Below are 12,501 nucleotides of genomic sequence, written 5' to 3'. Positions count from 1 at the left end.
ATTTTAAATTTTTGTCTGTCTAGGTGACCCATCCCCTTCAGTTCGTTGGCTGAAAGGAGCGGAGCTACTCGACGATACTTATTATATCACACCTCAAGGATTCGCAAGAAATGAAATACATCTTCCAAACCTTCATCGAACTGACCTGCTCATGACCTTAACATGCGAAGTCTCCAATTCTAACCTAACGGCGCCAGTTAGTAGCTCTGTGAGTCTGGATATGAACTGTAAGTACAAAAATATATATTCTATACCATTTTATAGTTTGAAGAAATATTCTGGAAATTTAAATTTCCGCGAGACAAGTTACAGTAGACATTCTGAACATTTTTATCTATGATTAGCAATATAAAAGTTCAAATTTTTATCACGGACATTTCAGAACAATTATGCTTTGGAATAGGATTCAATATAATATTCCATATTTTAACTGCTGTAGAAAATATATTAAAAACGGGTCATAATTTGCTAAGAAATCGGTGATATTAAGGAATTGTTAACTTTACTATTTTAATACCAAAAATCATCCTTTGTTATCATTCTGTTAATCTAATTAGATTAAAAATTATTTCAATCGAAAAATTAAATCAAATCTTAAATAATAAGTAATAATTTAAAATTTAAAATCAGTTTCAATATCAGCTAAAATAGTTACATATTTCTATTTAAAAGAAGGTATGTAAAAAGCCTGACTTTTGAAACAACTTACAAAGAAAAATATTATAGTAAAACAGTGTATTCCAGGTCAGTTGAACTAGAAATAGATTTATAAAAGTAAAGATCTTACATAAGGCTACTCTGAACCTTCTTTATTTATAGTACAGGGCAACTCAACACCAACCAGTCCATATATTTTAGCCGTGTTCAGTTTTTTAAGACCCTCATTTTTCAAAGGAAACTTCCAGATTTTTTTAGGTTATAAAAGGAAATGTTAGAAAAGAAATTTCTATGTTATTCTTTTGGCTGTATGCTAATCTCCTTATTCCATATTAGTTTTATATTTTTACCTTAAAATTTTGCCTAAAATCAAACGGCGAACCCTAGGTGTGCCCAGACGGGGCTCACCGATAATCTAGGACAACCGAGTGTCTGTATTCTTTGTTTCGCCGCATCTCATCGGCCAGTTCATTGACAAAAGTACTCGATCCAGCACTCTTTTCGAACCTCTATTCAATCACTGTGCCCACTTTAGGCACACCCACAGAATTAAAACGATAAGTGCTATCGTCACAGAATTTTACTTGTGCACTCCTCTAGGCCTAATTAGACTGCCTACTTTTTTTTTTTTTTTTTTTTTTTTTTTTTATCAAAACTCCGACTTTAAAAGATAGCGTGCCGAAAAGGGTTAAAAGTTCATAAAACATCTCTGCGCCTACTAATATATCAATTTTACCTGTGACATTAAAATTATAATCAGATAAAGGGACTAAATCCAAAATTTCAACACACGCATCAAGTGCTTCATGCGGAAAAAGATCCGTAATTTTATAATAATCTCCTTTTGAAAATGTTTATATTTTTATTTACAACAACTATTTGCATTCACTACCATCGATGAGTCATTCAATCCCAAAATTAATGAATTTATTTTCCATTTTTCAAGCTGTAATAGATTTGCACAATTTTCAGACATTAGGCATGTTTGAGAACCTACATCTTATAAACATCTAACTTCCTACCATTCAGAATTTTTGTCTTTAATTTTAAGATGCCACAGTAAAACACATTGTGTTTTGTTTCTCGCGAAATTAGTAGCGACTACTGGCTGCGAATTTGAAGAACGGCGGGAAGAATTTACCGAATCATCAAACACATTTTTCTTCACTGCGCTCTGCTGTTCAGTGCCATCTGGTACATCTGCCTTCCCATACGAAGCATTACTATTTTTTAATTCTCTCCGAAAATATAAGAATTTATCATGTGGCTTTCTACAAAAACAGTTTATAGAACAATATTTAACACTCAGGGTATAAACATTTGAAACAAGCTTTATTCATTTTAGCAAATTTAAGTCTTTCTTCAACCGAAAGGTTTTCAAATTGTGGGCATGAAATTAAATTATCACTTGCATTATTCTTGCATAAAATGAATTTAACGCCCTTTATTTCAGATAGGAACAAATTTGAACCCTTTTTTTTTAAACTAATGAAAGATTTGTTCGTTTTCTTTTGTGATGGCTTTACGGATGAATAAGGCACCATAACGAAACAAACATTTATTAAAAATTAACGTTCAAAGAATAATGGTAAAAAAATTAACGTTCAAAGAATAATGGTAAAAAAATTAACGTTCAAAGAATAATGGTAAACTCGGAGCACCACATCGCTCCTACAACATAGTTAATCTACCCCCTGCCTCCTCTGAGGCTAGCATGCAACTGTCGTCTCTCTCACTTGCTGGGCTCTGCCAGGCAGCTGATTGGTTCACCGCAGCCAGATACATGACACCCCCGGGTAAGATTGTGCTATGCCAAAGCGAAGCACAATCTGAAAACTGAACCAACAAATGAGTTCACAAACTTAAATTGTATACTCCACAAACCAATGCTTAATAATTAATTCAAAATATATGAATATGTATACAAGACGTAATAACATACTTTGAAATAAGTGCAATAAACATTCATCTCACAACAGACGCTTTGATACAATATTGGAGTTCTGAAATAAAACATGTATGCAAAACTATTTCAAAACACAATATTATAATGCAACATTAAATGGAAACCAGTAATTTCTTTTTCAAAACAGATGGAAAGTAACTCTCGTACAATTCCGGAACAAAAGAAAGTAACTAATGCACAGTTTTAAACATATTAGTTCATACTTAGTTCACACCTATTTCATTCTCCAACTAGTCTTGAAAGACCATCTGCATTTTTTAATTGTACTCGTACATCAGGGCAATGAGAAATATGAATATTATAACGCTGAAGTGCCATTGCCCATCTCTGTAATTTGGCAGAATGCGATGCCGACTTATTCAAATATAATAATGGATTATGATCTGTGATCAGCTCGATATTCGATCCAAACACCCAACACTCGAACTTTTTTAATGAACACACAACGGCATAAGCCTCGCATTCAATAGTTGACCAGTTCTGCTGAGTTTTGGAAAGTTTTTGACTCGCAAAGCTGATAGGATGCAAACTGCCTTTGCTGTCTGTCTCGTTGTGATAAGCAAGCACCAACACCATATGAACTAGCATCACACTGTATGGTGTAAGGTTTTTCTGATTCTGGTCTGTACAGTTTTGGTGCTTCACGCAGTCGACGTTTCGGATCTTGAAATGCTGATTCCTCATTATCAGTCCATGGAATTATCTCAGGAATTTTCTTTTTCGTAAGCTCCGTCAATGGGCGAGCTATTTCTGCATAATTCTTTATGTAATCACGATAATAGTTGAATAAGCCTAATACACTCTTTAGAGCATGTATGCAACATGTATGCAACATGTTTGTTTTAGTACTTTTTATAATTTCAATGGCTTGTAATTTTTCAGGATCAGGTTCATGTCTTCCAGCTCCTATTATATGTCCTAAATACTTTATCTCCGAACGTGCAAAAAGACATTTCTTTACATTCACCGTAAATCTGAGATCACTTAATTTAGTTAGCACAGCATCTAAATGTTTGAGATGCGAATTCCAATCTGGTGAAAAGATAGCAATATCATCAATATATGCTTTCCAAAAATCACCATGTTTTCTTAAGGCATCATTCATCACTCGCTGAAAAGTAGAAGCTGCATTTTTTAATCCAAAAGGCATCACTTTCCAACGATATTGGGAACGATGTGTCTTGAATGAAGTTAAATCACGACTTTCTTCTTCTAAAGGTATTTCCCAGTAACCTTTCAAGACATCTAAACAGGTGATAATATTCGCGTGTCCAATTTTATTGATTAGATCAGTCACATTCTCTATTAGAAAATCAACAGGCTTGGTTACTTGATTCAAGAACCTGAAATCAATACATAAACGCATACTTCCGTCTTTCTTGACAATACATACGACTGGGTATGCTATTTCAGCTTCACTTGGCTCAATAAGACCCAAGCTCTCTAATTCCTCGATCTGTTTATCTACTTCAGGTTTCAAAGATTCTGTGATCTTATAGATATATGACCTTTTTCTTTCAGCTCCAGGTAACAACCGAATTCTATGTTCACCAACGCTGGCTATTTGGATCTCACAAGAAAATAACGCGATGTGCTTGAGTAAGAGCTCGTGTAATTTCTTTTGTTTGCTACCCTCTAAATGACTAATATCCACCTCGATGTCCCTTCTAGTTGCTGCGCAATCTCCTTTATTTGGAGTTGCATTAATTTTCCCAAACTCAGAATCATCTTCAAATATCACCCCCACAGTTTGTGTTCGAACATAAAATTTTCTTATTTTGTTTACATGAACATGCTGCACACTCCCATCTGGTAATTTAACTTTATAAGAATGAGGATTTACTGTTTCAACAACTTCACCTGGACCTGTCCACCTAGCACATAGCTTGTTGCTAGAGTCTGGTATAAGTAAATATACTAAATCACCATTTTAAAATTCTTTCAAACTTTTGCGACGGTTAAAATAATATGCATAAGTTTCTTGTTTTTCCGCGGCAGATAAAGAAGCGAGCTCAGATGCTTTCTCTAAATTTATCTTTAATTCTTGTAGATAATCAACTGCTTAATTACTCAGATTAAAAGGTAATGGTATTTCACCGGACCATGATGATTTTAACACAGCTAAGGGACCTCTAGCTTCACGACCGTACATAAGTATAAATGGAGATACACCTATAGTGCAATTTGGAACTTCACGATACGCAAAAAGTAAATAAGGTATGTGTATGTCCCAATTAGCAGGATCTGTGCGAATTATATAATATAACATTTGCTTAAATACCCCATTCCATTTTCCACTGAGCCGTTTGATGCTGGGTAACCAGGTGTCGAAAAACGAGGATGAGTTCCTAACCTTTTTTCGAATTCTTGAGTTAATTGTGATGTAAAATTAGTGCCTTGATCACTACAAATTATTTCTGGAATAACGGTTCTCATAAAAATATCTAAAAGAGCCTCACAAGTAGCTTTAGCGGAAAGACTTTTTAAAGGTATGACTTCTGGCCATTTTGAATGATTATCTCTCAAACACAAACAATATTTATATTTCTTTCCTGAAGGCTATGGCGCGCGAACAATAGGAGTTATCGGAATTTTATCCGATTGTCTTACCGGACTTTTTAATTGACATCTTTCGCATGTTCTACAATAATTTTATACATCTTTGGATATGTTCGGCCAATAAAATGAAAGCTTAATTCTTTTTTTTAGTTTTCCTCATACCTAAATGATTTCCGAATATGGAATCATGAGCTAATTGAAGGACTTTATTTCGGTAATTCTCGGGCAAAACTAATTGTTGTATGTATTCCCCACAAATGTTTTCTTTATGAAATAATAATTCGTCTTGTAAAAAGAAATTATTCTTCCCTAATTCTGCGTCCTTAAAAGAATTTATTAATGTTTGGCAGTTTCTCTGATCGACCTTAAATTTATTCGATTCCGAATAACTGTTTAGTCTTTCATCATTCTGGCCCACCAGCGGCCGAGCGGTAAAGTCGCTGAACACTGGTAGTTCGGTCCGAGGCTCGAGTCCCGCGAACGGGGCGGCTGCATGGGTGTTTTCAAGGTTTTCCCCATGTGTAACGTGTATACGAGCCAGTTTCCCTTAGAAAGTCCTCCACGAAGGCAGATAGCCCTAGTGTGCTTTGCCATAATCTCAATAAACCAAACCAAACCAATCATCATTCTGATTCGCAACTGAACTATAAAAAAGATTTACATTTGACAGTTCAACGGCGCCAACCTCACGTTGTTTTTGTTCATGAGTTTCCGGTTTTTTTTCAGGGAAGACTGTTGATTCATTCTCGTCTTCAAATATGCGATCCCATACATCTGGTGTAATTAAACATTAAACATTGAGCTTATCTGTCAACGCGAAAAGAGCTTCTACGCGCGAATATAGACAACTATTTGGTTTTTTTGTAACACATGGGAATAGTTGCTAACGTTGCCTCTATGACGTCGCCAAATGCAGAACTTAAAATTATTTTACCCTTACTTTCTATTTTTAAATCAGTAATTAATGTAGTGTTCAAAATTGGTATTTCCGTACCTGAATCTTTTATAGCTTCTACTTGCTTCCCTGCAATGTAAATAGTAATCTTTTCCAAGGAATAAAAAATAAGTTTTCCGTCGGAACACTCGCGTTTTTGTAAATGTTTAGAATTTACATTTGTAACAACCGCATTGTCCTTCGGTTTACTTGAAGAGTTAACTTTCGGTTTGACCGGGCTCACCAGTGGCCGAGCGGTGACGTCGCTGAACACTGCTAGTTCGGTCCGAGGTTCGAATCCCGCGAACGGGCTGGCTGCATGGGTGTTTTCGTGGCTTTCCCCATGTGTAACGTGTATACGAGCCAGTTTCCCTTAAAAAGTCCTCCACGAAGGCATCCCTCCCTTAAGGCAGATAGCCCTCGAGTGCTTTGCCTAATCTAATAAACCAAACGGTTTGACCGAAAAATTATCGTTCAGTTTATTGGACCTCTCAAATTTATTTCGCCTGTTCGGGCAATCCTTAGCCAAATGTAAACTGCTACTACACACGTAACATTCTCGCGGTTTAAACGAATGTTTCTGTTCATTTACCACTGAAACTTTTCTTAGCGCTGGTGAAATATATTTAGAGTTTTTGTTGTATGAATCACGAACATTAGTGCGTTTTTCACGTCTTATGTCATCAAAAGATTTACCTTTTGCGATGAAATAAGTGTCGGATTCTTTCGCTAGTTCTTCTGGGCGTAGCCAACTTTCACCCTGTCGAACTGCAACATGGCACGCTAAATCACTATCCAACGTTTGAAAAAGTTTGTCAGAAATTATTAAGTTAAATAAAGACTCAAAATCATTGACGTTTCTACTTTTACAATAGCCCACCAGCAACCGAGTGGTAAAGTCGCTGAACACTGGTAGTTCGGTCCGAGGTTCGAATCCCGCGAACGGGCTGGCTGCATGGGCGTTTTCGTGGTTTTCCCCATGTGTAACGTGTATACGAGCCAGTTTCCCTTAGAAAGTCCTCCACGAAGGCATCCCTCCCCTTAGGCAGATAGCCCTCGAGGCTTTGCCATAATCACACACACACACTACTTTTACAATAATCGATCCAACATGATCTTAAACGAGAGGCGAACTGCAAATGAGTTTCTCCCGTCAAATTTTCTAAACATATAATTGGCGATGTTTCATATTCCTTAAGGATTAAAGATTTAATTTTTTCATAATCTTTCAAATCATCATCTTTAATATATACTAGAATATTAGAAGATTTATCACCTATCAGTTTAAGTAAAAGTTCAGACTCAAACTCATTTGGTACGTTCTTATGCTTAAAAGCCCTTTCTATTGAATCAAAAAATAAGTTTCATGCTTCACCCTTTTTAGGTACAGAAATCGATAATGCCTGTACAGCTTTCAGAAGCTTATGTAATGAAAGTGTGTTTTCTATGTTGTTACTAGATTCGTTGTTACCTTCGATTTGCATCAAACGCAATTTCACAATTTCTTCTGACTTTTTCCTTTCTTCAGCCGTAGTATTAAGAAATTCAATAACAAAATCTTTATCTTTCAAATACTCTTTAGAACTTAAAAGCTTATCTTTTAATTCTACAACTTTTAAACTAGAATCGGCTTCTTTACCGAGTTCCTTCAACACCAAAATCAAATCACTTTTAACTACTCCCTTAAACATATTTAGAAGAAATTTTCCTTAAAATTACAACAAAAATTTCTCACCTTTTCTCAAAATCCAGTCACCCTCGTTCGCTCTGGTTCTAGAAGGAGAGCGTGCTGTGATGGTTTTACGGATAAATAAGGCACCATAACGAAAACGAAACAAACATTTATTAAAAATTAATATTCAAAGAATAATGGTAAAAAAGTTAACGTTTAAAGAATAATGGTAAACTCGGAGCGGTTTAATCCTAGTATCCGGTGCACACGGGATTTGGCTACTTTTGGCGACTTTATGATGAGCAATAAAAAAGAGACATATACGATGAGTAGTAAACGGGTCTTTCAAAGAATATATATAGTTATACATAATATATACTTAGTATATAGTGTATAGTATATACATAGACGCTGTTTGGGCATGTGTATAGTACATAGACGTTGTTTGGGTCATTTTTGGTGTTGGCGATAATTTTCAAAATCGCGCCAAGGCTGCACCGTATACTAGGATTTTACCTTCGGAGCACTACCTCGCTCCTAAAACATAGTTAATCTACCACCTGCTTTCTCTGAGGCTAACATGCAACTGTCGTCTCTCTCACTTGCTGGGCTCTGCCAGGCAGCTGATTGGCTCACCACAGCCAGATACATGATACCTTTATTCCGCTTACTTTAATTTCCCGCAGTATACTTTGCAAACGCATTAGATTCCCTTATATTTTTACCTTTCGTTGATAAATAATTGTCACATTCCCGTCCTAACTACTGTGGCTTAAAAAATGATTCACCTTGTTTGTCGCCAATATGTGTCATTAATTCCTTATCAAATGAACTGAAAGTTTTATCTGACACAATTAATTCACATAATGACTTAAAATCAATCAATCTTCTCAGTTGACAGTAATATTTAAATGTTGTACTTAGTCTCGAGGCAGCTTAAGAGTAATTTTCTGTTTCAAATTTGTGTGCTTTTCTAAAACTATTTAAACGTGCTTGTGATGTTAGCTGAAACTCTTTTAACACCGAAGCTTTTAGTTTATCGAAACTTTTAGTTTATCGAAGTCTTCTGCCAACACAAAAATCATTAAATTATTCTGCTTTCTCTCCTAAAATATTCAGAAGAATTTTTGATTTTAACGCTACGGGAATAGATTTTTTTTTTTTTTTTTGGTTTAGATGCTTTAATAAGAAATTGAAAAATATGCTAAATGACTCCGTTCGCGATGGTATCGGAATAGGTATAATGTTCTAAAATTCTTAGTTAAATTTTCAAAGCTGTTATTGGAAGAATCTGCATCCTCACTAGCCATCGAAAGTGCCGTGTTTTGCGGAAAATTCTTTCGAGTGCTCGCGATTTCGAGTTCTTTCTCTAATTGAGCAAGCTTAATCTTCTCTAACTCAACTTTTATTTCATTGTCTGATTTTTTTAGTCTTCATTTCCTCGATTACAGAACTGACTACACTTTTATTTACTCAGTATCTTTGTAGACATCACTATTCTCTATTAAATACTTTATTAATTACTAAAAAAGGATGAGTCTTAACTCATCCTTTTTTAGTTTAACGATTATCGACATAATGATATTCCAAGCTAGAAAAATTACTCTCAATTCAAATAACTGGAACTGCTTTTTATGCTAAAACTGTCAACTGAATATAATTCAATCTAAAATCACAACAAAAATTCCTTGAGAAAAATCCATGAGCTCATTCTCTCTGGCTGATCGAATCATGTTTATTCTTTTATAAATAATAACTCACACATTTGCACAAAACGTATGCCAGTGGACTGCATCATATAACTAGTTTTATTCACACTTAAATCGCGATAAACCCCGCTTAGTTTTCACAACTGAAAATTTCATACTTAATACTCTAACAGAAACTTGAATACATCGAGAGGCAGCTGTAATCGCTCAAGCACGAACAAACACTTTTATTAAAATTTCTTTCAATAATTTTAAAATTAAATTTAGTTTAAGTTTTAAATTTCACAATTTTTTTTCAAGTTTGAAACATCTTATATCAGTGATTTACTAATTTTATAACTGCGTTTTACACTCTTAATCATTTTCACATTTTGCATCGACTTCTGTACAACACAACTCAGATCTCGAATTTATAGTTTTCATTTTAGGGAACTAACTATCATCGTGTTACTATGTCCTTCCAGTGACGGATGAGTTAGACCGTTGAATGCTGATAGTTCGAATTAGTTTGAGGTCTTTGCAATCACATGAACTATGCACAATAAAACCAAAGAACTTCGTTATCACAAGTTTTTAATTTTCTTTTATCGTATTCCATACACTTTATTGTCGAATTAATTTAGCATTCAATTTATTTTTTTTTTCATAACTTTAGGCCTTTTTCTCTTGGAATATAGTTCCCATTTTAGGTTGCAACGTTCAAATTTAAAGAAAAGTAATTTAGTTTCGTTTCCTTTGGTTTCTTTCTTTAAAAAATTAATTGCTTTTGATTTATGGCAGTTGTTTAGCAATTTGGCCATTTCTTAGGTTTTTTTTAAATATTTCCAAAAATATTAATTTAACGTTTCACATTTATGAGGTATTTTCTTCCTCCTTTCCGCATGACTTCGTGGCGTAACTGGAAGCACACTCGAGGCGTCGTATTCGGGATGTCTGGAAATCGAGTCTCGGAGAGGGCTTTGTATATTGTTCACGTCCCCATTAATTATTTTCTAAATTTCAAAACTTTTTTAAATATTTCACAATTTATAATTGCAACCTAATGTTCTCCACAAAATCCGAAGTTTCATGAATTTGTAATGATCCAGATAAAATTCAGAAACGTGGTTCTGTTGAAAATGTATCGGCTGCTCCTTGAAAGAAACCAAAGAACTTTCAACTATTTGTTACATTATTTTTATTACGTAATTTTACCGAGTTGTTCTAATTTTGTAGCTTTTGTTCCTGTTTTGCTATATGCTATTCCTGTTAAATTGTTAACCTCCAATTTTTATTTGAATATTATTAATTCTGCAAACATACGTTATTTTTATTTTTCTATAGTAATTGATACATCTTTAGCCTTAGGCCATTTTTATAATTTTTAGATAATGCTTTTTGCATTTGTATATAATTTTGTCCTATAGAGTGGAGAAAACATATCGGGAAAAGGAAGAATTTTATGAGGCTTTTAAAAATAAAATTAAGCTTGAAAATAAATTGGATTAAATAAATGTGGTTTAAAATCTCAGAGAATTTATTGGAACGAAACATGTTTTTCGTCATTCTTTAATCAACTTGGTTTAAGGCTTTAAAACACTTTTCCCTTGACAAGTTCTGTTTGAAGCGTTAAAGAAAGGAGATTAATTTTTTTATTGTTTTGGTTTTAATATGCACAAATTTTCCCATTTTTTTTATAATTATCCTGTTTGAAATGATTTTTTTTTATTTTTTTTATTTTGTAATTTTCTGTAATTTGCGTTTTACCAGTTTATTTTATTACATGGAGAATATAGGTTTAACTTTCAAATATTTAATGCGGCATTTCCTTTTTCGTTCAGATTTTTGAGATTTTAATTGATGATATATGAATATATATATATATATATATATATTATATGAAAATATTGCTTTGAAATAAATGAGAATTATTTTTTACACTGTAATGCAAGATATTTTTAATGGGAAAACAAATAACTGTCTTTTGTTTTCATCATATGGCTATTTATGGGTATTGTTAAAAGGAGAAAAAAAATCCCTTGAGTTACAACTGAATTGAAAATAGTGATGTTTCTCGCCTGGAGGGCTAGGATTATAGGATTGACTCGATTCCAGAGAAAGAAATAAATCGGATATTGTTAGTTTCTGAGGATTTGAGCAGTTTTTGAAGGAATTTATTTGACATGGCGATTCTCCACTTCTTTTATCTTTCCAAAGAAAGTTTCATTTTGTCAATAGTTTTCTCATATATTTCCGAAATCTGATGCCAGAAATTTTAAAGAAGGCTAATCAACGTCAGAGGGCCGACGGGAATATCTAGCATTCTAAAAGTCGACGTAAGAGGAATAAATGACTAAAGCTAACTAACTAAATAAATAAATAAAAAATTAATATTTGTACATTCTTTTCTCTGTATTCTAGCCATTGGAAAATATTGCACAGAAAGAGTTTTGTCGGATATGCAAAATTTCCCCTTGTAGGGAAAGATCAGTTTGTTTGAAAGATGTTTTTAAATTTTCTTCCTTTTAGGTCTCGAACGTTTTCCTGCTTTCAGTTTTTACCAAAGAAATTAATTCGCTCTGCTCTCAGATCGGCTCCAATCAGCAAACAGATAGTAAACTGCATGGATAAAAATCGTAAAATATTAAAAGAAGCAAAATTTTAATTTTATTTACTTAGATGTAAGGAGACGATGTCTACATATTTTGGACAAATGCATGCATTGATCATTTGTTACATTTTTGGATAAGATTTTTCAAAGTAATGATAGATAATAGGGTTTCATTCTCTCTCTCTATGGCAACTACTAGCTTTAAGGTAAGTCGTTTTTTCGAATTCAACTCATTGAGTGTATTTTCAGTGGATTGCATTCTCAGCAAGTTAATTGCTTTTTAGCTAATTGCACACTGGAGATCAAACAAGCCAGTGAGCAGTAGGCCAATGAAAATGTGATATATTATACGATTATAAACAAAGCCCTGCGTCACTGATTTTGCTTAATTCCAAAACACTGATGTCATCGATT

General features: G+C 33.9%; 1 protein-coding gene across 1 annotated transcript in view; it reads left to right on the top strand.

The window, feature by feature from the left end:
* LOC118189870 (neural cell adhesion molecule 2-like) overlaps positions 1-12,501 on the top strand; it is a 616,409-nt gene that overhangs the window by 226,332 nt on the left and 377,576 nt on the right. The window contains exon 4 of the mRNA XM_085812484.1: positions 24-227. Within this exon, the coding sequence (XP_085668610.1) occupies positions 24-227 (204 nt within the window). The remainder of the gene's footprint in view (positions 1-23; positions 228-12,501) is intronic.

Source organism: Stegodyphus dumicola, chromosome 3 (assembly GCF_044657685.1).
Source record: "Stegodyphus dumicola isolate Sdum_Otavi_A_Nest chromosome 3, ASM4465768v1".
Lineage (NCBI taxonomy): Eukaryota > Metazoa > Arthropoda > Arachnida > Araneae > Eresidae > Stegodyphus > Stegodyphus dumicola.
This window is presented reverse-complemented; position numbering and strand designations above follow the sequence as displayed.